Raw genomic sequence first — 27941 nt, forward strand, 5'->3', positions numbered from 1 at the left:
TTCCATTTGTGTGTTTTTGTTTTTAACTGCAGGCTGCAAACAGTTACCTGAGGGATCAGTGGTTTCATTCTTTGCAGTGGAAGGTAGGTTTTGCATTCACTACTTTCCTTAATAATTGTAACTATGAAGTGCCTTTTCCCCCTGCTTGTACACCCTATGAGCTGTGCATGGATAGTGCTGTGGAAGTGCAAATGCCAAGAAGGGCCACAGCAAAAAATTAGGTGACTTGACCTCGTCTTGACCCAGGTGTTCAGATACATCATTTCTTCATCCCTGGTGGTTTGGCTCAACTTATTCAAATGAAGAAAAGTCCCTTCCAGTTGAGGTTTAGGTGATGACTTCTTTTTTTGTCTGTCTGTCTTCATGCTCTATTGCAGCCATGTCCTGTGTCTAAAGAGAAGAGTCTTTTCCCTCCAGAATCCCTAAACACTGACAAGGCCAGAAACTGAGCAGCTTGTGATAACCTTGCACTATCAGCCTGTGGTAGCCTCCATGCAGTATATATCAAACACATATTCAGGTGGTACAGTAACTGAGCCCACTTGTTTCTGTGTCACAGAATCTAGTAGATGTATAGAAATTTACAATACGGCAGACAACAGCCTAATCTTGAGATATTCTAGGCCAACCGGGTACTTGTTTATTTACTTATGTGAAACTGGGCCAAGGGTACCTTTTAAAGTTGCTTATTCATTGTAAGTAGCGTCAGTCTGCTTATCAATCTGTTTCATGCTTTTAAATGACTTGGAATTGCTTGCAGCCTTGGGTGGTGTTAATCCGAGAATCTTGGGTAATTTTTCATGTTCATTGGAAATGAGGTTGATTAATTATGGAATTATTAAACAAATTGGCTCACAAATTACACCATAATATGTCAGAAACAGATCATTCCCAGCCACCAAAATGTGACTTTTTAAAGGACTGTGGATGAATTCTGTTACAGGTCCAAACTGACCATGAAGACATTTACTTGAGAATGAATGGGGTTGTTATGTGTATAAACCCCACGGTGTGAAACAATAACTTTCCTGTATGTTTTTTTGGAGCTGAGAGATCAGCAGAGGACTTTTCTTTGGAAACATTCCAGTGCAGTCCAACAGGTTGACTTCTTACTTGGTCGCTTATCGAGATTCCATTCTGCCCACAACAAGTGCATGTGAAAATAAATGGAAGTCCTTCCCATAGAATTCCTTTGGCGTTGGCATTTTTTGATAGCATGGATTGTGAAAAATAGTTACCTAGGAAAATGTAGATTACGGCTGTGTTTTGTATAGTTACCGACTTCTTTTACCAGCTACTTACAGACGAATTGTACAGGGCAGTACAAATGGGTGATTAGGAGGAAGGGAATAAAACAGAGAGAGGAAAATTTAGGGATAAATCACTTTAAAATTTTTTGCTATGATTTACCTATGTGGATATACTAATATCTAGCTTACAGCTGTAGTGTGAGGCATATTTAATCCTTTTAGATCTTGAGCTGGAAAGTGCTATGTAAATGTAAACTATTAATGTTTTCTCTCCCATTAATAAATTGTACACACTGACAATCTTTTGAGGATGTTAAAGAAATTAGCAGGAGGAACAAATGACGTAAATGCATCTTTTCAATATTTTGAGTCTGTTTGGCTGTGTTATATGATGACCATGATTCGCAGGTCAGCATCAGATTTCATGCAGTGATACCTTAATGCTCTACAGCTAATCGGCCAAAGTCTGCCAGTCTTCCTCATGTTTAGTAGCCTTACTGTTTGAATGATCCCATTGAATTCTAGTGCTTTGCTGGATTGAGGCCAGGGTGTTCAGCACCTTGCAGGATCAAGCCCATTCTTCGAACGGATCCAAGTTCTCAGCAGCAAGATCCAAATGTTAAGGAGTTATTAACCCTCTCCCAGCTCATGACCATGCAGAATATTCTATCTGTTGTCCGTGTCCATTTAGCTGACAAATAACATTGTGTGCAAAGGCTATGCTAAGCCAAGGCACTTCTGCTTTTGCCACTTAACTGTGCCTCATCTTCCTTTTACCAATATTTCAGTGTATGAGTGATGCAAAATTAGCCTCGAAGGCAAGATTATCGTACTGCTTATGCAGCCCTGCAGTAGAATATGGGGGCATCATGGGTCACAGCATGAAGGTTCCATGTGCTGCGACTTCCCCTCCTGCATTGATGGCCAAGGAGTGAGCAGGAGGGACAAAGACTAGGTGGATTCTCCCACCCCACCCAGTGTGCCTGCCAGGAGAGCTGAGGCTGGTGGTGTGGGCCAGAAGATTACCTTCTCCGAGGGTAGAATTAATCAGATGCTCACTATGTCTCTGGTCCGCTCTTGGTGCAGCTCAGCTGCACCCTGCCCCATTCACTGGGCAGATGGTAAAGGTACAGTCTATTCCTGAAGATTTAAACAGCAAAGAAAAACCATAGCTAGCATGGTTTGTTTCGCTCATACATCTTCCAGCAATATGGAGACAACTTTGCTCTGTAGGAGCTGATCTTAAGGATGAGCTTCGTGCTTGCAAGCAAGCCTTTCATTCTGGGAAACGTTGAGTAATTTAACCTCAGTGGACATTTGCTGTATAGAAGGATTTATTTTTGCTCCTCTGCTGCTTTTTTTTAAAGTTCTTTTTAATAGAATAAAACATTATCTTGATTTGAAAGGCCTTCCCTTTGCCAGGAATAGGAAGCAATTCGTTTCCACGGAACAATGGCAGAGCTTAAATCTTGGCCCATATACTTTGTGCTAACATATTCCTGTTTGCTGGAATATAGTTGTTGTTTTTAATGTTTTGGTTGCTTAAATTTTCAGAGGAAAAACACCCACTAACATTATGCTGTTTACCTTGGAACATATTCAGCAATTCAAGTGAACTCACAATAGAAGCAAGGGCAAAGGCAGGATATCAGTGAGTGGCGTCCTCGCATGTGCCCCCTGGGGGTCATAAGGTGACCCTGCAGGTGGCTCCCCCGCTCCTCAATTTCCTCTTGGACTCCTCAATAAACTTCACCCATAGGTTATTTGTGGCCAGAAATGCCCCTCCTTGGGGTCTGGGTTTATTAACAGAAAATAAACTCAAAATAAAATTCCAAACCCCATTTAAAACTCTGGCAAAAGTCCACACAAACAAAAAGTTTCTGTTTCTACTCCCTGGCTTACCTGCCTGGGACCTTTCTTGCTTTGGCAGGCCCCTCCTAGGCCCTACCTGGCTGGAATCTTCTCCGTCTTGCACCTGGGGAGCCTGCCTGCCTTCCCTTGTCTTTAGCTTTCTTTAGCCTTCTGGCTTCCAGGCTCAAACCCTTCCCCATAGGCAAAGGTCTCCTGCTTGCTGCAGCTCTTCTGCAGTCTCTACTCCAGCTTCCTCTGGTTGTTTCTCCCTGAACATCTCTCTCTCGCTCGCTTCCTCCCTCATCCCCGCAGGTTCCTGCTGCTGTTATAGGGGAATCATCTGAGGCCTGCTCAGGTGTGCCTACTTTGTAACTAGGGTTGTTTGGCCCCAGGCCTCTACCTCAAAAAGGGGCAAGCCAGCCTTTTGTACAGGATTAAGTTGAGCATCTTAGAGAGCAGCTACAGAACCTGCCCCTGCTGCTGCTGATACAAATTTGTCAGCTCGCTTCCGCTACCACCTGTGACTCTGACTCGGCTGTCAACTTACATTTCATGTGGAAAGTTGCTTGGTATGATGACTAAGCAGATCTGGAGGGAACCCGCAAAGAAATGGGAAGCCTGGTGATTCAGAAAGGTGGTGTTCACCACAGGCCGATTGGTAGGGTAATACCTGCATCTGTTTTACAATAGGTTGGTTGCCCTGCTGGATGATACTTGGTACGGTACCTTGATGCCAGCACACTCTTTCATCGGTAATATAGCTCTAAACATTTCTGCAAGTCTGGAGAACCCAGATGCAAATGTCTAACATAGTTCTCCACTGGGAAGCCTCACTATCATTATATGTTCTTTGTATTGTGTTAATACTGGGGTTCAGTCCCAGCTGAACTCAGGACTCCATTGTATTAGGCACTGTACATACCTTTCTTTCCCTGAAGAGCTTACCGTCTAAATAGACGAAACTGAAGGGAAGTATAGTGTCCCTGTTCTACAGTTGGAGAACAGAGAAGCTAAGTGACTTGCCCTAAATTCCACAGGAAGTCTGTGTCAGAGAGAGGAACTGAATCTCGTCTCTTAAGTTCCCAGTCCAGTGCCTTAACTTCATGCCCAGCTTTGGTCTCATGACAGTCAGTGTTAAAATCTGTGGAAGCCCCTTTTACTGCAGGAGGGAATAAATATTCTGTATCATCTGACTGGCTGCTTTTATTCCTCTTTTCCCTCATGCTAAACCTGAATGTATTTCATTGAGGTAGGCAGGGTGGACAAAGGGCATGAGAGTTCAGCTGTGTTCATCATATTGGCTGAGGAAAATAAAGAAAGGTTTCATGTAGGGGCAAATATAAATAACAAGATATGGACCTTTGGCATTTTCCTTATACATTATCTGTCTCTTACTCTGTATTTCTTGCATATAGCAAGCTCTTCAGAGCAAGGACGAGGTTTCTCTCGCTGTGTGTGTGTGTGTGTGTGTACACAGCAGCTAGCACTTTGGGACCACAGTCCTGATAGAGGGCTTTGGTCACTATCACAATACTCATTTTTAATATTGTTAATAATGAAATGCTTGATTGAGGAATACAAAATTGCACTGAATCAAGATAGATCTTTCCAGTGGGAAACTGGTTTTCCAGAGGACAAGATGGAGATTTACACAGGAGGAGAAGAGATGCACATCAAAAGGTTTTATGGGGTTTGGTTGCATTTTAATTGTTCTCATGGGTAAAGAGTGACCATCACCATCCTGGGATGTAGCCATTCATGTTCTTTAAACTGGCATTAAGAATGCTGATTGCAGACCTGATAGGATTGTGGTTAGTCTTCTGAGCTGCCATTGCAAAAGGCACCATACTGGGTCTTCTGTGGTAGAGTGGGAAGCATGACTTGGGCTGGGCATTACCCCCTTGTGCCTCTGCAAGCTGGAAGCACCAGACGTGTAGCTCATCCACTCATGCTAGCAAGTGGCCATTAATTTCCGCAAATCACGCTGTTTACTTTTTACAGTTCTCTCTGCCTGGACAGTGAAAATAGACTGGTCAACTTCACTTTTGTTTATATTCCTTTCCAAATTCATTGTTCGGTTTTCATGCACTGGGAACTGGCACAGTGCTGCAGTTTTTGGCTTACAACATTTAAAATGTTTTCCCCCAGAACTCAAGTACAGACTTGGAACTCTTGGTCTCCATTGCGAGAATTTTTGTTTTTAACAAAACCTATATTTCGAGTCAAATATCAGCTGCTAATGGCCCACTGATTCATGAGTATTTCTCTTGTCCCTTTGGGTCCAATTGCTACATCTTTACTCACTATAGATAGTATTTTATTCCACATTTCAATGGAACCACTCATAGTGTAAGGTACTACTCAGTGTGAATTGCTAGGGACCAGATTCTGATACCCCTGTTCATGATGAATAGCACTTTACTCCACTAGTGGCCCCACTGAATTATGCCCAAAGAGTAAAGCTGTTGGAATCTGGCCCTAGCAATGGAAGTTCAGTATTTTTATATTGCAAACAGAGAAGGTTAAGTTGAGAAACACTGTTCTGAAAAGTGTGGGGTAGCCTTGTGTGAAACACCTTATGGCATTGTCACTATGGCAATGGTTAAAAATAGCACTGTTGCAGGAGTGAGGTTTATATAGAATTTAAATGATAGCATCAAAGGATTTCACAGGCTTAAAATCTGGGTAAAAAGTGTCTTGAAACCACAAGATCAGAAAACGTACCAGAGGTGATGGCTAAAAAGCTCCATCACTGAAACTGGTATGGGGACATCAGTTAATCTCCAGGCAAATGATCTGAGAGAGGAAGCTCTGGTATCATGTGGTGATACATTAAAAAAACATGTGACACACTTTGTATCAAACCTCTTCAAAGAGCTCCTTGTTCCTTGGAATCCTTCCTGGATTTCAGCCATTCTCTTGGGTGGGTTTTCCAGTCTTCACTGCAGCAGACATCACATTTCAGTATGAAGACAGAACAAATGTGTTGTGACCATTTCCTTATTTTCCTTGTAGGAATATCTTAGGCATCTGATAAAACAGAGAACTTGACACTTCTTTTCTTTAGTGAGTTTTCAGGAACTAAGGGTACATCTACACTATGGGATTATTCCAGTTTTACAGAAACCGGTTTTGTAAAACAGATTGTTTAAAGTCAAGTGCATGCGGCCACACTAAGCACATTAATTTGGTGGTGTGCGTCCATGTACCGAGGCTAGCGTTGCACTATGGGTAGCTATCCCGTAGCTATCCCATAGTTCCCACAGTCTCCCCAACCCATTGGAATTCTGGGTTGAGATCCCAATGCATGATGGGGCAAAAATAGTGTTGTGGGTGATTCTGGGTAAATGTCGTCACTCATTCCTTCCTCCGTGAAACCAACGGCAGACAGTCATTTCGGGCCCTTTTTCCCTGGATTGCCCTGGCAGACGCCATAGCATGGCAACCATGGAGCCCGTTTTACCTTTTGTCACTGTCACTGTATGTATACTGGATGCTGCTGACAGAGGTGGTATTGCAGTGCTACACAGCAGCATTCATTTGCCTTTGCAAGGTAGCAGAGACTGTTACCATCCCTATTGCACCGTCTGCCACTGTAAATTGGCGATGAGCTGATGGTTATCAGTCATTTTGCACCGTTTGCAATTGGAAATTGGCGATGACAGTTATCAATCCTTTGGTATCGTCTATTGCTGTCATGGGTGCTCCCGGCTGGCCTTGCTGAGGTCGGCCAGGGGTGCATGGACAAAAATGGGAATGACTCCCCGGGTCATTCCCTTCTTTATGTTTTGTCTAAAAATAGTCAGCCCTGCCTAGAATATGGGGCAAGTGTACTAGAGAACCAGAGAGCACAGCCGCACCGGGTCAGAGCCCCAGAGATCCACCAACCCTCCTGGGCTACCGTGACAGTGTCCCCCCCATTTGTGTGATGAAGTAATAGAGAATGCAGAAATAAGAAACACTGAGTTTTTAGAGAGAGAAAATGAGGGGGAGGCAGCCTCCAGCTGCTATGATAGTCCAGGCAGTACAGAATCTTCTTTAGACATGAAAGCGAGGGGTCTGATGGAGCTCAGCCTCCAGCTGCTATGATGAGGACGGTTACCAAGCCTTTTGTATCGTCTACCGGGAATGACCGGGAGTCATTCCCATTTTTACCCAGGCGCCCCCAGCCGACCTCACCGAGGCCAGCCAGGAGCACTCATGGGCTGATGATGATGATGGCTACCAGTCATTTTGCACCATCTGCCACCAGGAAGGGGGTGCTGGTGTTCAGCACTGTAGCACCCTGTCTACCAGCAGCATGCAGTAGACATAGGGTGATATTGAAAAAAGATGAGAAACAGTTTTTTTCCCTTTTCTTTTGTGGGGGAGGGAAGGGGAAGGATGTAAATTGACGACATACACCCTGAAACACCCGGGAAAATGTTTTTGACCCTTCAGGCATTGGTTGCTCAGCCAAGAATGCAAATACTTTTCGGAGACTGCGGGGACTGTGGGATAGCTGGAGTCCTCAGTACCCCCTGCCTCCCTCCATGAGTGTCCATTTGATTCTTTGGCTTTCCGTTACACTTGTCACACAGCACTGTGCTGAGTCCTTGCTGTGGCCTCTGTCTGTCATAGCTTGGAGATTTTTTAAAATGCCTTGTCATTTCGTCTTCTGTAACAGAGCTCTGATAGAACAGATTTTTCTCCCCATACAGCGATCAGATCCAGTATCTTTTGTACGGTCCATGCTGGAGTTCTTTTTGGATTTGGGACTGCATCGCCACCCATGCTGATCAGAGCTCCACACTGGGCAAACAGGAAATGAAATTCAGAAGGTTGCGGGGCTTTTCCTGTCTACCTGGCCAGTGCATCCGACTCCAGATTGCTGTCCAGAGCAGTCACAATGTTGCACTGTGGATAGCTCCCAGAGGACAATACCGTCGAATTGTGGCCACACTAACTCTAATCTGACATGGCAATACCGATTTCAGCGCTATTCCCCTCGTCGGGGAGGAGTACAGAAATCAGTTTAAAGAGCCCTTTATATCGATATAAAGGACTTCGTTGTGTGGACGCGTGCAGGTTTAATTCGGTTTAACGCTCTAAATTCGGTTTAAACGCGTAGTATAGACCAGGCCTAATAGACATAAAGGTAGAGGAGGAAAGAGGAGGAGGCCTCCTCCGTGTCTCTGTGAGCACATGAATAATTTACTGTGGGAAAGCTAAATTGAGTAAGTTAGTTTTGCCGTTAGTTCTGGAAGTGAACAGGCTCTGTGGTCATTCTTATGTCTTACGGGAGTGAGTTCCACACTCTGGGTCCATCCCTTAAGAAATTTTGTTTCCTGCCCCTTCCAGTGAAATATACAGGTATCTATTATGGGGGATCACGGAGGGAGAGATGACTTCTTAGTTACCTGGAGCCAATCCCATGTAGGGCTTTGAATATCTAGGATCTTGAAGTGGACTCTGAATTTAGTAAGCAACTAATAGAGAGTGAGGCATGAGGGTGATTTGTTCGTGGAAATGAGTGTGTTAAGCAGATGAGCTGCTGCATTTTATGCCAGTAAGAGCCTTTCTGTGTATGTAGCTTTGTTCCCAGCAGAACAGAGACTAAATCTCAGTAGCCTTGGACTCCTGATGCCTTTCTCTCAGGATGAGGCAACGCTGCCTCTCCAGCTCCAAAGCCTCTTGCTGCTGGAACTTAACGTTCATTTTTATGTTTTGTTTTGAATGGAAATGCCATCTCTTTGCTGCCCCCTCTGCCTGTGTGAGGCTCTGTGGTAGCATTCCCCTGTTCTCCTTCCACTGTGATTGATGTTACCAGCAAGTCTATGAATTGAAGGGTCACCTCCTGGGGAAAAAAATGTTATTCAGAAAACATTCTACTTGCATAGCATATGTTTTTTGTATATTTAGAACCCCACCTCCAATTTTCTGTTGTTCAGGGCATTTTCATGAGCACAGGAGATTTTGAGTTTCTCTGTTCCTGCAACTCATTGTGCTCCACCTAACCCAAAATCCAGCCATCCAGTATTGCCGGTTCCTTGGAGACTCTTGGCCATGACCTTCTGTTTTTGACTTTGTAATCGTTTGCTGAGGGTGACTGGGGTGTCAGAAGCAGAGAACATTGCTCTCAGATTGAGAATAACTGCACGGTGAGGATGAGCTCTTTAAGAAACCAAGTGAAAAACAAAAAAACAGCTGGCAGGTTAGCAGAATTGTTTCTAAAAGGAGACTCCTGTAGTGTTTTCCATGAGGCCTCGCAGCTTTTTAAGAACTGGCACAAAGGGAGTGATTTATGCACTTGGAGCAAAATCGCTTCCACAGTCACTGCACCTGGGTGAGATCACTCTTACTGTGGATGACACTGTCCCCACCGGAGCAGAAGTCTCACTGACTCTGTCTTCACTGCCCCAAAAGGTATGTTTTTACAGCAAGGTAGCTTATGTGTGTTAGTGATTTTGCTTTGAAATCCTAGTGGAAACAAAGCACAAGTAGTTATTACCTTTATGCCTATGTCCTAATTTAAGCCAATTCAAGGCAAGTTTGCCGTCGTGTGTGTGTGTATATATATCTAATGACCAAACAAAGTACAGCTGAACCCCCACCTAAATAAACACAGAGGCTTTTATTATGCTCTTAGGGCTCTGCCTTGATCCTCTGTTTGTAGCCTGGCAACTGTATGTTCTCCTTTGCTCTTTTGGAATAGCGGCGCGATGGACAGCTGGGGTGCATGGCTGCTACGCTCAGATTCCTGCTGGAGAATTGCTGTTGCACAGTTCTCCTGTATGCAATTGATGACTAATTCTAAGAAGTTCTGTCTTCCAGGTCACAATGACCCTATGTCTCGGCAGGTTTGCAAAGTACTCTTTCAGTTCCTCTTTTATAACTGTAATAAAATGCAACCTCCCCTTGGGTTTCTAAACTAGACCATGTCTCAAGAGAGCTAGATTCCCTAGCATCGAGGAGGTCTCTTTTGGGAAAGCATCGGAGATCTCCTCCAGGGAGATTTCTATGACGTGTAATTGTCACTTGTCCTTCTCACGTGAGCCACTGGATGCGAGAACCCGTGATTTAATCTTGGGCTGTACTTTTTCACAAAGCTCGCTGCTCCTCAGTCAAACTCAGCTTCCTGATGAGGATTTTTGAAGAATTGTACTGAACAGACTTAAGATGTTTCCCAGGATAATGCGTTTCCCTAAACCCCTTTCTCTTTTCTACAGAGGGTTAGAAAGTGTCCTTGTCTGCTTTGATTGAAATTCCCCCTTTACCTCTGGGGACAGGTGAAATCTCTCTTGCTAGTCTCCAGACCAGCTGCCTTTCCAGCTCTGTAGTAGGGAAAGATTCCTTCCCTCATTGCTCTCTGAACGACTCTCTTGAGACGGACAGGCCAATAAGGATATGTCTACCCTGCAATTAAACACCCACAGCTGGCCCTGGTCAGCTGACAGGGGCTTGTGGGGCTCGGGCTACAATTGCGGTATATATGTTTGCATATCATCGAGCCATATCAGCCCAGCAAAGTTGCTCCTGTGTTGTTAGAGATTCAACGCTAATCATATAACACTGGTCTAGAACTTCGATGTTTGGGATTTTGTCTGAAAACTTGATGATACAGAGGAGACACAGCACATGTGAAAATGCTCTAGTTGGTTCAAGTGCCTGCTGTAGAGTGTCCATGTTTTGCAGCCATTGAGAAGAGCTTAACGTGATTGCACAACAGACACTAATCTTGGTGTGAAGTTGAATGCCTCTGACATTCCACAGACAGCGACAATGGGGACCATAAGCAGAACTGGCTTTAGAAATATGCTGTGCGATTTCATCATTAATTGTGGCCTTATTAGATAGCATCATTTTTCTACTGCATTAAGCAGTGTGTCATCAATGGTGCTTTCAGGGGCAGAATACGTTTTCCCCGGAGCAGGCTGGTAGAGCAGTTCAGTATACAGCCCTTCTTGTATAGCCATCTCCAGGAACAATCTAGGCCTTCTTAAAAAAAAAAAAAAAAAACAACCTTGCGCCACAGGACATTTTTACTTGGGGTTTTATTGTCTCATGTCACATGAAGCTCAAATATCTTAGAATAAATGACTCTGTCCAACCTGCTTGCCTGGATCGAAAATGTCTGAGTGTTTGCAGTGTTGTGTGATACCCACATCTGGTAGCATTCGTTGGCATCATGGTCTTGGCACGTTTGTTGTAGCCTGTCACAGTCCTGTCTCCTGATAAAATCAGTCATGTAAATTTGTCTCAGAAGTTTGACAGACAGAATTTGTCTTGGGTAGGGCCTGATCCTGCAAGGTGCTGAGCACTCTCTCCTACTAAAGTTCATGGGAGTTGAAAGGTGCTTGGTATCTTGTAGGAGCAGCAGCTTTAGGGCCCAGTACTGCACCACTGATATCAGTGGGAGTCTTGCAGCTGGTTTCACTGGCTGCAGGACCAGATCCTTCCTAGCCCAGGTAGCCACACAGGTCCAAGGGGACAAGAATAATTTAAATTTTCCTTCTCTTCTTTTTGTATTTTTCTCATCATCATGTGTCTTGAATTCACCACAATAAAATTGCTGTGTCCAGTATAAAATCAGCGTGCAGCATGCCCGCTTAAAGGATTGCAGCAATTACCTTTAACATTCACCAAACCAAATGGAATGAAATGTGCTGCACGTTGCCATATTTATTATCTGTTATCTCTCCTGTAATAATTTCCAGACACTCAACTTGTTTGTCATTTAAATGTCCTTCGTTTTTGAAGAAGTAGCGTTCTTAAAAACTAAAATAAGAGAGAGAAAATACCGGCAGCAAAAACTGTTTAAATCTATTCGACCCCAAGTGGCCAGCGTGTCGTCATTATTCACTGCAGCATATTTGCAGGTGCTTTGTACAGTTCTGTTTTGAAATGAGAATACTAGATTACACTTAAGCGACCCTTGCAAAGGTAAGATGCATCAAGAACAAAGGAATTGCTGAGGGTGACTTACTTAAACCAGCTTAGCTTTAAAAGTAAGACCGACATTGATCTGGAGGATGCATTCTTTGTATAATCCCAAAATTCCCAGGGTCACAACAGGAGTTTTAGGTGCAAAATGAATGCAGAATTAGGACACTGAAATATTGGTTTATCTTGCTATGTCAAGCAGCATTTATATAAGGGAGAAAAAATTTCAGTAGATTCAGTAAAATCTCAGGTTTTATGCTGATCTTGTGCAGTGAGCTGAGGGGTAAAAAACGGAGTTAAGCAATGGAATCATTTCAGAGGTGAATACTGCTCTGAAATCCGATACTTCTCTTTGTGAGAAAGGAAACGGCAATACAGTGCTCTGCAGTAAGGAATAGACTGCTTTTCCGAAGTTCCTTTAAGATGCTTGTGGGTATCACATCAGTATACAGTATCTGTGCTCTCCCTAAGGCCTCTGCAACAACAGCCGCTTTCTGACACAAACATGTTCCTTGAGCCATGCACATCTCTCCTGCTGACGACATTGATGATGCAGGTGCACATGAGAGAGAAGTCAATTTCAAAGCCATTTATGGTGGTGCAGAGCTAGAAACACAGCAAAAAAAAATACATTTGCCAAGGAGGGGGAAACAAAATAGGTAAGTATATGCATTTCTATTTCCAAGCTTCTGCAGGAGATGAGACAGCGTGGGGGCCAGGAGAGAGTTTGGGGGAGGGACTGCTGCACATTTATGGAAACTAAGAGGTAAAAGGAAAAAAAGGGGGTGACAAGTGTGTCCCTTAAATCTCTGGCTTGTATATCTGGGAAATGTAACTGTTTTGCATGCTGCTGGCTGCCACTTGATCTGCCAGTGTTCCCTTAGACGAGGAAATAGTGCTGACGTGGATTCTTCTTAGGAGGCTCTCGTTATCGGTTAGCGAAATATGCAGTATTAGAGAGTGCTTAGTGCTAATTTAGGGAGCTTTCTCAGGTGGTGAGGGGGTCTCATTCCTTTCCCAGCTGAATCTTTAGCCTCCTGAAATGCTTGGCATCTATTTTACAGTCTTGCCATTGGCACAGCATCCTGTTTCCCAGACGACGACTGGATTCCACCTCATAGCGTGGAGTCTGAAGTGTGCAAAGCCAGCATCCCTGCTGCAGAGAAATCCACAGCCTCTATCTGGCTATGCTCCACAGTGGCCTGGATGCAGTCTCCTACTTGGAAAAACTGGTCAAAGTACAGTAATGATCAGGCCATATTGTCCCTTTTTTCTAGTGCGTAAGTCCCTCATTCCCACATCAGGCTGGTAGCTGGTGGATATCGCTGACCAGACTCCACAGACACAGCCAGCGGCTGTATGATATGTTGAAGTGGCATTAGAAAGCTGGGTACCAGTGACACTCTTCAACTTGGTGTCAGCTGTGTCCTGTATCCCAGTCAGTAATGCCTGGTTTCTCTATAGATCGGGCTGTTTGCGTTGTAAGTTCCCTTCCTGGGGAGCAGGCAGACTGTACTGGCAGCCGGAGTTAATGCTCCTCTCTGGTTATAGTCGCCGTGTTTTATGTCTCACATTCACTTCCTGACCTGTGCTGTAACTCCATCATAACTCATTGTGTGGCATTGCTTGAAGACTGTCATTCCCATGCATTGCCTTCAGCCTGCCGACCCTCTCGATGTGAGTGTAATTTATAATTTACATAACTAGCTGATAGTCTGATCTCTCTTTTAGCTACAGTACATAAGTGTCCATGTGTGACTGGCGCAGAGCTTAGAACATGGGCACTGTGTGGCAATAACAGCATTCCCCAATGGTGGGAAGTCCATCATGGAAACACAGGATGTGCCAGACTGGATCAGACCAGTGACCCATCTGGTCCAGTATCCTGTGAGAACCCTAGTGCGGCACCAGATGCTTCACAGGAAGGTTCAAGTACCCTGCAGTAGGCAATAATGGGATCTGCCCCAGGAGGAGATTGCAGAGCCAGAAAGTGGTTGAAACCTCCCCTCTACTGGGGTGAGTAAGACCGTGTCTACACTTGCAGTAGGATGTGGTGTGTACGTAGCTACACACCTCAGTGCAAGGCAGACTGCGTCCATGCTCACTACGAGGTGTAACTAAATGTGGGAGTGAAAGATTCAGGCAGGCTGGAGGCAGCAGGGAAAAGCTGAGGCAGAGACACTACACTGCTATAAAGAGCTGGGCAGTGGTGGGTGTGTAGAGAGCTGTGGAAAGTTCAGGCTTGTAGGGCGCTCTGCTCACCTGCACCATGCCTCACAATCTACATGGTGATTTCTACCCATGCTAGTCGGACACGCAATGCCGCTGCTAGTGTTGATGTACTCTGGGAAGCCAGTGCAGCCCTTAAAGCAGATGGTGGTGGCTTGGCAGGACGGCTGGGAGATGGTCTGATTCTGTGCATCGAGCAACCTCTGTGGGGTGGTTTTCCACAGAGGTCTGGCCATAAGCTTGAAGCTGCCCTTGTCTCCTGAAAACCCCAGGGGAGGGTTGTTGCAGCAGCAACCCCATCCAACTACCCCTGTTGCAAGCTGTCACAGACCCTTGGCTGTTGTCATAGGACTGGTGAATCTGGCCCTCTGTTTTGCATTTAAAAAATATGGGAAAACAGTCAATGTCACTTTTTCTTATGGGGAAAAAGTACATGGAATTTGCAACCCAAGGGTCCAGCTGTTCCTGTGCGAACGGTTATTGCAGCCCTGGGGTTCTCTTTATGTTTCTGCTAGAAACATTCTGCAGTAGCAGTGAAATTCTGCATAGCCAAAGCAACATGAAAAAACAAAGCCTTGTTTGGCACCGTAATATGAAAAATATGGGACAGCAGTTGCTGTGAGCAGAATGAAAACTGATGTTTTGCCAACCTGAAGTGTAAAGCTGGTGCTGGAACTGAGGCCTGAAGAATGGGGGCATTTGCCAAAAGGAAATGGAAGCGGAGATGGAGGGTTTCAGGGAATGCATCAAGGTCAGCCTTGCCAAAAAACATCTCCCCTGTGGACAGGTCTGATTACGATAGTAACCGCATTAATCCGTGCAAAGTGCAGCTGAAGCCACAATTGGCCTTCTGTTAGATCGTTACTGAATAGTGTTTCGAATGCACAGACCGAGGAGGTGTGGCTCAGGATCTGCCAGCTATGTTTCTGTTCCATCACGATAGGGGGGCTGCATATGAGGCTACGAGGGATTTACTGGCCAGAGGGCTTTCCCATACGCGGAGGGGAGAAGGTACAGTACATCCCCCTACACTGGAGTTTTCGAATGTAGCACGCTAAAAATACCCTTCAGTATTGGACAGAGTGGAATCAAATCAGTGCAAATTAAAATAGGTAATGTCAGAGGCCAGTGGTAGAATATGAGTTCAAATCCCAGCAAGGTAGCAGTTTACTTCAGCTTTCCAAGGTCTATAATATTGAGTCCCAAATGGTTTCGAATGTAAGGGCTTTTCATACAAAACCATAGTACAGTACATAAAAAAAGAAAATTCTGCTTGTCCTTGATGGATCTTTAAAGTTCCCATAGGACTCTTTCTCTTGGCCTCTGCCTCTTTGTATTAAATTCCCCTTGTTTCCCATGCTTGCGTACAGGTTGCTTGCTATCTTAGCAGAAGTGGCTACAGGCTGGTGGTGGCCTTTGTGGCTGTAATTTATAAAGCACTTTTTGATCCACGGGGAGAAGGACGCCGTCTGTTTGTAAAATACCAATGTTTGCACAGAGAGCACGTGAGTGGTGATGTGATTCTCTGGCTTTGTGAGAGGACAGGTGTGATCCCAAGGGGGGAAACAGGGAAGCAATCAGGGGCCACTCCCAGGACAGAGCAGAAGTATTAGGTTAGTGTTCTGCGTGTATTCTTATGGTGCACAGGTGGCAGACAGTGGTTCAAGTGGTCACAGCCTACACAAATGTCACTAGAGAGGAACTGGCCCCCCTGGTGTTTTGCTGTTGTACAGGCGAGCTGGTCACTTTCTATGTGCGTTTCCCATGGGTGGTTTTTGGCCATTGCTCCTTCGGTCCCAGAGCTGCCTTGCTTCATCTGAGAGGACAGGACACACCCTTGGCTGAGTAGCTGAAGCCACTGCTGCGTGAAGGAGGAGGGTGGTCGCTCTGTGAGTAGCGAAGTTGTTACTAAGCTTCCCTCAGTGTAACCCTGCCGTGATGCACTTGGACTCAGCTGCCATCCAGGGGCACATGGATTGATGAGCGTGCTACCTGTCTGCCAGCACTCCTTTCCTGTCTCCTTTTCTCGTCTGTAACGGCCTGAACAGCAGTGGAAACCATCTTTGCTCTTTCATTTTTCCAGCACAGGCTCTCAAGGAAAGATGAGCCCTGACGTCAATGGGGAGTGTCTGTTTCATAGTCCAGCTTGTTTATTAGCCACGGCTGAACTCTTTCACCTAATGCTGAACCTGCCTAAACTTCCTGGCTCTGGAAGTTCAGCACAAATTCAGCTGTCCTCGGGTTCTTGTTCTGTTCAATTTGATATAGGTATTTATGCCGCACTCATCACCGTAGTATTCAAGCACAGAGTATTAAGCAACTTGACTAACATATGTCGTGTGTGTGTTGTTGCAGGCATTCCCCAGGGGGAGAACTGTGTGCGGTGGAGCGTTCTGCTTTGGAAGTTTGGGGTTTTTTGTAATAAATATGTGCTTAGCAGAGACTGGAGGAGGGGAAGAGAGAGAGAGCCAGGGGGAGAGTGGGCCATAGTGGAAAACAAATCCAGACAGACTGGGTAGAAAAGGGGGAAGAATGAGGGGAGAGATTCTGAAGGGAAAATGCAGCTGATGCTGTATATATCCCACCTACTTTTGCCATCCTAACTCAGACGTGTGAGGCTTCCCAGCATGGTCTAATGTCGAGAGCACAGACCTAGGAGGGAAGAGCCCTGTGTTCTGTTCCCAGCTCTGCTACTGACTCACTGTGACACCTTGGCCAAGTCACTCCACCTTTCTGCCTTCATTTTTCACCCCTCCCTTTGTCTGTTAAAGCTGTAGATTGTTCAGGGCAGAGACCTTCTTTCAGTGTGTATGTGTCCGTACAGTGCCTGGCACAACAGAGCCCCATTCTAATGTAATGTAATGTAAATAATCAGGACTCGCTTTTTTTTAATCAGGTTTAAAATCAAGATTTTGAAAAATAGGACTCGCCATGAGAGAAAAAAGGATACAATGTTTTATACAAACCCAAACTTGCTTTGCAAACCTCAAGAAATAGTTTGGGAGATTCAGGGAATCCCTGGCTCCAAAAGGTCCCCTCTCTCCCCCAACGCATTTCTTTGGTATTTGGTTATTTGTGGGAATTTAGTCATTATTGCCCAGCCTGCCCCAAGCATGCGTTTCTATGTGGTGTGTGGGAATTGGCATTCTTCAATGCTTAGGGTTGGGCAAAATTTAAATGAAGAAAACTCATCTTTTGGAGCAAAGTGTTAAATGATGCTACTGACGCAAACAGAGCTGCCCCAGAGAGCCATAAGTCATATGTGCTTCATAGGTAGGGCATCCAGACAGTTATGAAAGGGTTACCGCTTCAGTCATGTCAGTATACAAGGCCCTGATTTTGCAAAAGGATATGTACTCATGCACTGTCCCATCGACTGGAATGGGCTTCAGGCAGGCCGATTCCTTTGCAAGATTAAGGCCCAGGACTGGAGCCAGCAAATGCTGTTGATATGAGTTTTGTCTACAAGAAATAGGGGCGGCTCCAGGCCCCAGCACACCAAGTGCGTGCTTGAGGCGGCAGGCAAACCGCTGGAGGCAGCCTGCCTGCAGTGCTTGGGGCAGCAAAATCCCTAGAGCCACCCCTGACCAGAAAACACTCTCCATGGCTTAAGCCAATCTCTAACTCTTGGAGGTCAGGAAGAAAGTTTCACTAGGGTCAGGTTACACCTTTACTATGTATTACAGAATTTCTTGCACCTTCTTTTGAAGCAGCTGGTGTCACCCACTGTCAGACAGGATACTGGACTAGACGCTTAATGCCTGTACATGTGTGTGTGCCTGTGTACACACACACTTGTATATTTAGTTTAAGGGCCAATAGGTGGAACTCAAGAATACGTTCTTGAGTTTAGTAAAACAAATAAAATTTGTGTGTTGTACACTGCAAATTACTTATCTGTACAGCACTTTACACGGAGCTGTTAAGAAGTTGGTCCATTGGTTAATGCAGTGTGACGGTTTCTGTGTTGTGCATTCCACAAACCTGAGTCATTTGCACTTTGGAAATGCAGCCTAAGTTTATAACTATTCCATCTTGCCGTCAGAATAGAACTGTAAGCGTTGCCTGGCTTAGCTCTGGCTTGCAGTGAGCTGAGAAGGAGCTTGCCATTTTCCCATTTGCTGGAACTGCCTTTCTCAGCTGAGCAATAAATCAGTAATTTCTGGCACACACACAGCCCTGGGGAAGCCATGGTGTACTGTTAGTGCGTCTGCAATTAGCTCACCTGCAGTCAAGTAGAGAGAGGGGAAAGATGATCCCAGCTGAAATCCTGTAATGGTTGGAGTCCGAGTGTTAGAATTTAACAGGACACTCCAGGTTGTGGTTTTGTTTTTTTCTTTATTCTTTATTAAGACCACAAAAATGCCTCAGGTCCCTGAGGGAAATTGGCTGTCAAGAACTGAGAATGTTTCCTGGACTGCGACAGGAGTGGGCAAGCGGAATGGGATTTTGGGCACAGTGGAGACCAACATCTTCTCATCATCATCATACCAAGGGTAATGTCTCTATGGGGAATCTAGAGACATCAGAACCCCAGGAAGAGATTATTCCTTTCATTTATGTGCATTTAGACTCGGATCTTACTCCCATTCACATAAGTAAGGGCTATATTCCAGTGAGCAAGGGCTGCAGGATTAGGTTCTCAGGGCATGTAACTTCATTATGTTTTAGGATTTCTTTTTAAAATCGTGTGTGTCCTGGGTTCTCCCATTCTGAACCTTTTGTCCCCAGCTCTCTGTATGTGAGGCAGGGTGCTCTGCTGGTGGTAGAAGAAGAGTGTGAATCAGAAGTCATGGGTTCTAGTCCTGTGTCTGCCACAGGCTCACTGTATGTCACACAGCCTAGGAGAGTATCAGTTTTTCCCACAGTAAAATGGGAATAAGGCTTACTGGGCTCTTGGGGGCAGGCTGCAAGGCTTCACTAATGGAAGTTATTTGAGATCCTTGGATGAAAGGTGCCCTATAAATGCAAAGCGTTATTATTTTTTTCCTTGTGCTTCCCTCCACTTCCACTTCAAGTGTAACAGCTTATTTAAAAAAGCCATTGCAGAAAAATTCTGGAATAGCGTTAGAAAGCTTTGTGGTTCTGGTTGGGCAACAGCCAGCAGGGACACAGTGCAGTCTGCTGGGGCCTGTTTGTTTGTGTTGTCACCTGAGATGCGATTTCTTTCGAGGACATCCCTACTAAATGTATTTGTCTTTTTTTAATGCCTAAATCCTATGGCAACAAGGTCAGTAGAAAAGCCTAGACAGGATAGACCTGAATCTGCCTGCATGAGTGGCAACATAGTGCAACTATTTCCACAAGGCATCTGCTATGGCCTATCTGGGGGTTGGTCCTTGCTCAGGATGAGGATCCATAAACATTCTGCAAAGCTCAGGCCCACTCAGCAAAGCCTCACTGACACAAACAGCTCCATTATCTTTGAAGAGTTACTCATGCCAGTGAAGCTTTGTGGGATCGGATGGTCGTAGGGCATGCCTGCCCTATAGTACCCTCTGCTGAGTTGGTATGACGCTCTAGGTATTCCCTCCCTCAGTTTCTCTTCTCAGGTAGTCAGTAACTCCATTTCAGGCACGCTTGAGATTTGATTCGATGATACCCTTCATAGGGCTTGTTTATTACAAAGCCTTGTACCAAAAAGGGCCATAACAGAAGTCTCAAATAAACAAAATGTGCTTCTGGCTCTCGAGGTTTCTCTGAAGCCTGTCAGCTAGGTTGTTCCAGCTCTCCTGGTTCTGGATAGCAATGTACATCTCCGTCTCTGTCTTCTCCTTATGGCAAGAGCCACAACTCTCCTCTTGGAGCTGGGTGGTACTTTATCTCCTTCAGCTGGCACTGCTTAATTCACAGGCTCAGCAGGTTTGGCAATCTTCTGCTGGTGTCTGCTCCTTGCTGTCTCAGGGCCCTGCAGCAGGCTTCTTGCTTCCCACAGTGTTGGCAGGCATCTGCCCTTCCATGAGGGAGGTGGCAGCATTGATAGCTCATTCTTTACTGTCTGGGGGAGAGGGGAGCCTTGCCCTGCCCTCTCTGTGAGGTTCCAGGCTCTTAAAGACACAGGAACAGGAGTCCTCCTGAATGCTATTTCTTCTTGGGATCCTCTTTCTTCTCTTCCCCCCCCTCCCCCCAATATCTCCTGAGATTTTGTGTATCAGGGCACCCCCAAACTCTTAAAGGGCTGTGCCACATGGCGGGGAGGACAAACTACCTAAATGTGACACTAACATTATCTGGATTACAAGGGGGGGGGGTTGTTAATTAGAGGCACATTTTGTATCCAAACACATGGACATTTTGGATCCTTAAATGGCCCTGTCTCTACTCTTGGTCCTCAGCCACAGCCCCCCTCTCCTCCGCCCAAGTGCTAGTTATCACTTGCTCACGAGTCAGTGCAAGTAAGAGGACAGATGGCTTAGCTTTGGTCGAGTGCTCACTGATGCAAACCAAATTGCTCTGGTAACCAGCTGATGGGTTTCAGACTTTAACTGAGGCTTTCAGTGAGCTGCTCAACAGTAAATAACATTATGCTGACAAAAGCAGCAGCAAAACCATGGACAAAGGTTCGGGGTAGCAGAGTTCAAGCCTCTCGGGGATGCTGTTGTTTTTGATTTCCCACCATCATTCAGAAATCCTTTAACATTATTTAAAGACAGCAGTGCGTCATGTGAGCACATTAAACCCCTTTGTCCTGGAAAGCTGGAGCGGATACAGAGCCCTTTGGATTCTTCACTTGCAGCTGCCACGGCGTGTGTGCAGAGGTAGACTAACCTCGAAGCTTCCTTTTTGATCACTGTCCGGCTGGCATCAGCAGCAATTGTTGTAGGTCTCTCTTGCGTGGTAGGATGTTCAGTTCCCTCTTTCTTCTCGTGTATATGGCTTCACATCTGAATGGAAACCATTTCTGATTCATTTATATCTGCACGGGAGAATTTGACAGCTGCAGCAGGGTTTGCATGGTAAGGTCGTCCCACCGAACAGTATGGTTCTCTGCAGCGGCTCCCCTTCAGACTGCAGCACCCGCCCTTTGTTGTAAGCCACGTTGCTATAAGCCTTCTGAGTGGGGGTGATGAAGGGAAGAAGAGCCGAATGTTGAGGGAGGAGTGGATGCATGGGATGGTCCAGCTGGTAGCTTTCTGTTGGTTTGTCATCCTCTGGTTTCTGCTTTGAATTTAATGTGCTTATTTCCTAGGACAGAAGTGTAAAATGTCAGTGTCGAAAACTCTTTGCTAAGCTTGCTTTGTTTAGGATGCTTTGCTCACTGTGCATAATTAGCCAGAAATTAGTAGTTTAGGGTTATTGGGCTGACTGATCAGCCTAGAAAGATTAGATTTTATTCAGTACTGTAGCCAGGCTAACAAAAAGAAAGTATAGAGAACCATTAAATAAATAAGCAAAATTAAAATCTCTATGGGAGCATCATGTTATGGTTCCTAAAAAAGACTATAATGATAATAATTAAATGATGACAATGTGCTCAGTAATTTAGAAGCCGTAAAGGGCTGCTCCAAAGAGCTTTCAAATCTAAAGGCATTTACTCCCCTCTAAAATCTGAAATATGTTTAGTATCCAGGGTGGGTTTTTTTCCCCCTGTTTCTTTTTACTTTCCAATATCTTCAAAATGCTTTGCAAGCCAGAGTGGCTGCCGTTGTGTTTTTTCATTTGTATAAATTTAATTAAAATGAAAAGTGTATTTAAATCACTGATTTGGAATACTTCATCAGCCTGTGTATATAGCAGTAAGGCCATGACTCATCATTGTGAAGAGCCAAAACGTGGTATGTGAGATGTGTTATCCCTTCTTCATTGTTCTCCCCTTGCATTCTGCTACAGTTGGGGTGGATTGCGCTCTTGTGTTGACCATTAAAGCTGATGCCACAGTGGGGAAAGAAGTGATTAATAAGCAGATAGCTACAGATCATTCACCGATGATTCTGGAAGGACTGCGCTGGTTTAGTGAACGGGCGAAATGCCGATTAACGCATCGGCAAAGCATTTCTGAACGAGAATGCTGGAGAGCTGTGTCTAGATCTCACATTTATGATGCTGATATCTAGCCTACATACCAATGTTAAATTCATAGTCTGCGTTAAGGGAGTGATTTTTCAAAGGGCTTCTATTGCAGCTGTTAAATGTATGGGTCCATTTGTGAGTGTGTGTGCATAACTCTATGCTTTGTGTACAAACTGAGGAACTGTCTATTCATATGGTTTACTCCTACCAGAGGGAAAATGTATCTGGACTTCACTGAACACGTCGGTCACAGGATTAGATTTGTAAGCCGGCATAAATGAAAAAGGAAAATGAGCTATAGCAAAAACTCCTGAGGGGTGGCAATTAGGTTCCAGTTGTCAGCACAGGCTGTGTTCCTTCTGGGCCTGTGAATCAGAATGGAGATTGAGGGTTCTGGGCTAATCAGTATTGGTTTCTAAGGCAGCTGTCGTGATGACATGGGGTGATATTTTTACTCTCATCATCATTTTGTTAGGCTTCTAGAATTCTATCCAATTACTCTTGAAATTTTGGAGGGTGGGGTTTTCCCCAAAGATTACCATATATGAACTCAACACGGTCTAGGCCAGGGGTCAGCAACCTCTGGCACGCAGCTCGCCAGGGTAAGGGATAGAGCAAACGGGCAGGGCTTCGGAGAAGGGCGGGGGCAGGGGTGTTTGGTTTTATGTGATTAGAAAATTGGCAACCCTCTCTGAAACCAAAGCAAAAATGTGGCTGCCGTAACCCATTTCTTCCATGGAATTATGAACCCGCAAATTTATACACATGGAAGTTGTTTTTCCCCCTTGAAAGAGCTTGAACCCTGCATTTTTCTTTAAAAAAAAACCCCCAAAAAACCGAAGAAGTTTTACAATAAAGATTTAGGGAAGCCACTGTTTTCTTGCAGTTTCCTTATCATGACAGTCTCACAATGGTATCTATTTGTTTTTTTATATTTTCTTGCAGAAGAAGATTTACAAGTACAAGAAAGTGCTTAGTAACCCAAGCCGTTGGGAGGTTGTTTTGAAGGAGATTAGGACACTGGTGGACATGGCGCTAAACTCTCCACTACAAGATGATTCTATCCATCAAGCACCACTGGAGATTGTCTCAAAGCTGCTCTCAGAGGTAAGACCATGAGGATGTTCCCATCTTGTTGCTTTCTCTTAGGAAAAAAACAAGCACTTAACAACCTGCCCCTACCCCAAAGTTGTAACTCAAAGTTCAAAATTCTGCCCTTGAATATGCACCGTGATTCCTTTTGATTTCAGTGGCCCACTCCCTAGGTGTTCCTAGTCGATAACTCATTCATTATGGATCTGATCCATAGCCCATTGAAGTTAATGGCAAAACTCTTATTGACTTCATTGGGTTCTTAGTTGGGCTCTATTTGTATGTAATAGACTAGATCATTCTCACAATAGATCAGTGGGATGTGAACACTGATAAGTCTAATAAGCAGTTTTTTTCTTATTGCAATTTCAAATGGAGATATCAGAGGTTTTAGCCTTCCCCATCTCTGTGTCAAATAGATGGTCCACTTCTGTGCAGGTTTGATATCATTTGTCCCCATTTTTATTTTGTAGCATTTGGTGCTGTTTTTAATCTGTTACTCGCTTTGAAATGGGTTTCCTTACCCTTAGTACCTATTCTCTGGTTGTTTCAGTTCTGGTACAAAAATGAAATGTGATGTATGTCAGAATTTTGTATCTATTGAGTAAAGGGGGTGAAGGGCAGGCTGCATTTTTGTGTAGATCTGTGATGAGAAGAAAAAGAGCTGCTTTTGCTTTGGCGCACTAAGGTTGCGGCACTATTTTAACCTTGTGGAACACAGAGAACATAGGGAAATACACCTCTACCCCAATATAACACGAATTCGAACATAATGTGGTAAAGCAGCGCTCAGGGGAGCGGGGCTGCACGCTCCAGCGGATCAAAGCAAGTTCGATATAACGCAGTATGATTTTTTTGGCTCCCGAGGACAGCGTTATATTGGGGTAGAGGTGTACTGTATTAGAGTAAATTGATGCAGCTTAGTTGACTTCAGAGTTGCTGCACGCTGGGCTTTGGAATGGAGCCCGGAGCTGGAGCACAGAGCAGCTCTGGAGCAGTGGAGCTGCAGGTTTTTGCCTGGAGCTGGAGCAGAGTCAGAGCACAGCTACAAAGCCCCGCACAGTTTGTGCTGGTGGAAAACTTGCTCCATGTTAGTAGGCAGGAATTACAGGCAAACTGCTGCAGTTAGTCCTCCAACCATGGCAGAGAGCATCAAGGAAAACCTTTTATTAACTCAAGTCTGTGGAATTGAAAGCTTGAAATTTAGAAAGCATTTTTTAAGAAATACCTCCCACTAGTTCAGTGTTTCCATTAATTTGTATCTCAGGGAGCATCAACATTTAGTTGAAGCTGCATGGCTGTAAATCCAAGGGTCATGATCCTGTAGGTGCTGAGCATCCTCTTGTGAGAAATAGAAATGAGCTTGGCCCCGATAGTAAGTGATTGATAATGTGCATTAAATGAATGGTTTTAATAGAGCCTGATTTTATTCCTGTTAGTGATTGCAGAATTGGACCTTTGTCCTTGTTCATTTGTATCGGCTGAGGTGTGTGCATTGACCATGTCAGTTTCAAAATAAAGTTAGCTCCTTGATTTCTTCTGTTTAACCTTTTCAGAACACCAACTTAACCACTCAAGACCATGAGAGCATTATTGTGGTGAGTATCCTTATGTCAAGTTTTGTGGGTCACTCTGTGTTTCTGATTGTTTCATTTTGCCCTGGTTTTGGCTTCTATAATACCTGCTCCTGCTCCATTGACATCAGTGGCAGCTTTACCATTGACTTCAGCAGGTGCAGGGTCACACCCATTGAACCCATTCACTTTTTCACATTTCTATTGTCCTCTTTTTCCTGTTTGGTATAAATAACAATAAAAGATCCCTGATTAATGTGTATAAAACTCTGTAGAACTTTTAGGATGAATTATCTCCCCACATGGTTGCACACAGCAAATGTTAACATCTGCACCTGCCAAATCTGGCCCCTCGCAGCCTGTCGGTGCCATGGTTTTCTCAGGGAGCTAGTGTTCTGTTGTGCTTTTGTGCACACTCAGGGGCTAGAATGTGGAAGGTGTGTGAGCATGTGTTTTGCCCTTGCAAGTGTGGGAATGTGTGTCTGCTTTTACCCATGTACATAAGGGGATCTGAAAATGCTCTGTTCCATTTTCTCTGATTTACCTACAGTGCATTTATTTGGATATATAAATAATTGAAGCAAAAGGTAGCCCTCCTCCCCATGCAACCAAATATAAAATCTTAACAAATCCAACAATTGATCAGAGGTGAAAATTGCTTCCCAAACATTGTAATTTAGTTTCAGTTGCTGGCAATTTCCAGATTTTTTTTAGTAATCAAATCTAGTCCTTCACTACCACCTGATCATATCATGTCTCCATGAATCCTCCTGCAAAACAACATGACATAAAATGTAGCCACCGTTAGGTGTGAATTGCACTTAACTCCTGCTCAGGACTCCACTTTGGCTGGTATTAGTCATTATGATAAGTTTCTAAAGTGGCAGTCAGTTTGCTCAGAAGTCAGCTATAGATTTCATTTTACTTCAGTGCTAAGGTTAATTTAGACTTCCTGTTGCCAGTCAGTGATGATTGTTGTTTGAAAATCTTAGTATTTAAAAAAACAAATAAAAAACCCCAACTATTCTGGCCTTTATCCAATTCTGAAGATTGTCCCTCAGTCATTAACGGAAATACAATTTCTGGGTTTTCTAAGCCTCTGGCAAATATAGCAGCAGCCTTGCATTATTCTTATTATTTATTTACTTAGTAGTAGTGGTAGTTATAAATATTTGTGGCCTCAGTGATTTACCTGTATAGATAAAGCTATGTGCCTTGCCCTAGATTTAGCTAACAGCCTGATTCTCGTTCCAAATTGCCAGAGAGTAACAAACCAATTCTCTGCCTGGTCTAGTTCCATCTCTTTTGGGGTGGAGTTGGGGGTCTGTGTGGAATGCATGTGAATTTAGTTCTGGCGAAAGGTAACAGATGGGCAGCCCTGCAGAGCAAAGCTCTCTTTATCCACAGGACAAGCATAGGTTGAGCAGGCTTCCCCCACACTGTCCTTGTTCCAGAGAGACACTTACTGGGGAATCTCCATGGTCCAGTCAGCTCTCAGCCTCTCTGAGACTGCCGATTCTGGTTGTCTCTTTGTGAAGTGGACATCTGTGCACTAGTTACTGGACAGAGATGACAAAGCTTATTTGATGCAAGCCACCAAACAGCAATTCCATCTTCAACTACTATGATCTGATAACCTCTATGTCAACAGGCAGGCATAAAACCCTCACCATGATTTTTCAATACAGTTTATCAGAGGGATGGAGGAGGATGGATGCTATAGCAAATTATTATAAAGATAAATTCAGGCAGAGTCCTTAATGTAGTTAACTGTTGAATATGTAGCAAGGATATTATAGTCCAGCTGAATATTACAGCAAGAGTGCACCACTTCTATAGTACTGAAGTAAGAATATATTGCTATAGGACCATGACCAGTGAAGAAATAAACAGCTGTAGAGAGGGGAATTGCACAACAGCCAGCTTTAGCTGCTTCAGTGTTTATGTAAAATCTAAGCAGCACTTTGCAGATGTGCCTGGTTTTCATTCCAGAAGTTCATGTTAATCTTCTCCTATGGCTGAGTGGGTGTTTGTGATTCATGGTGATTTTGATGGGCTAATTTGAACTGAACTCTTGTGGGAAGGGGAAAAAAAACAACAAATAAAACCAAACAGGCGGCATTAGCAAAACCCTGAAATGCCATCCAGGTAGAATGCCTGTCGTTCTGAAGTTTAATACACAAATGTCTAGCTGCTTTGTTAAAGAGTTTTACTTTTTAAATTGGTACCGGGAATCCCTTACTCCAAGATTGAAAGACCCTGAAGGCATCATCATGTACGGAGAATGCATTGTTCTAGTAATGCTTTCTAATTTACAAAGGAGACAGCAGCAACATAATTTCATTACACACACAGTGGCAGGTATGACTTGTAATATATTTACAGTACATAACCATATCAGGTTGCCTAGCGATGGAGAAAGAAAGGTTGACCTGAACTTTTGGAAAGTTAGACTCATGTTTTTTTATAGTGTCCATGAAAACAGTAGTGTCATTGTGATGATCTTGGTAAAATTAAAGGAAATCAGTCATTCCCTGCAAGAGTCGTCTGTTTTGTACTGGGTGGTAACATCTGAGCATAAGCTCATTATAAAAGACATAATGTGTGTGTGTTTAAGTATATTTTAGAATCCTTTAAATAAAGTGGCAGTGCCACTTTAATCGTGGGTCAGATTCATTCCTAGTGTAATACCTCTGAAATCAGCGAGTCCCATTCTGCTCTCTTTCACGCTGGTGTAAAATATGGAGTAACCTATTGTCTTCAGCGGTGTTACTTTTGTATTTACACTGGCGAAACTGACAGCAAAATTTGACCAGTGGGCTTATAACAAGGATGAATATAGGCCCATAATTTAAAAATAAAACAAACCTTAGTTTCCTTATTAACACTTGGGAAAAACAAACCACATTTCTATTAGTGGTAGATTTTGTTCCAAAAAACAAAACAAAACCCCCCTAAAATCCTAAATATGTAACTTAATCCTGAGAACATCCAGTTAAACTTAGAGAGACAA

At 44.2% G+C, this 27941-nt stretch overlaps 1 protein-coding gene across 4 annotated transcripts in view; it reads left to right on the forward strand.

Annotated features, from left to right (window-relative positions):
* Window positions 1-27941, forward strand: part of CMIP (c-Maf inducing protein) — a 179913-nt gene that overhangs the window by 118316 nt on the left and 33656 nt on the right. For 3 of the 4 annotated variants that reach the window (XM_075073798.1, XM_075073797.1, XM_075073800.1), the window contains 3 exons: window positions 33-83; window positions 23208-23369; window positions 24911-24952. In XM_075073798.1, the coding sequence (XP_074929899.1) occupies window positions 33-83; window positions 23208-23369; window positions 24911-24952 (255 nt within the window). Of the gene's footprint in view, window positions 1-32; window positions 84-21121; window positions 21209-23207; window positions 23370-24910; window positions 24953-27941 lie in introns of those variants that run through there. The other variant, XM_032766123.2, reaches the window with a different exon arrangement.

This window comes from Chelonoidis abingdonii, chromosome 19 (genome assembly GCF_003597395.2).
Source record: "Chelonoidis abingdonii isolate Lonesome George chromosome 19, CheloAbing_2.0, whole genome shotgun sequence".
In the NCBI taxonomy this organism is placed as follows: domain Eukaryota; kingdom Metazoa; phylum Chordata; order Testudines; family Testudinidae; genus Chelonoidis; species Chelonoidis abingdonii.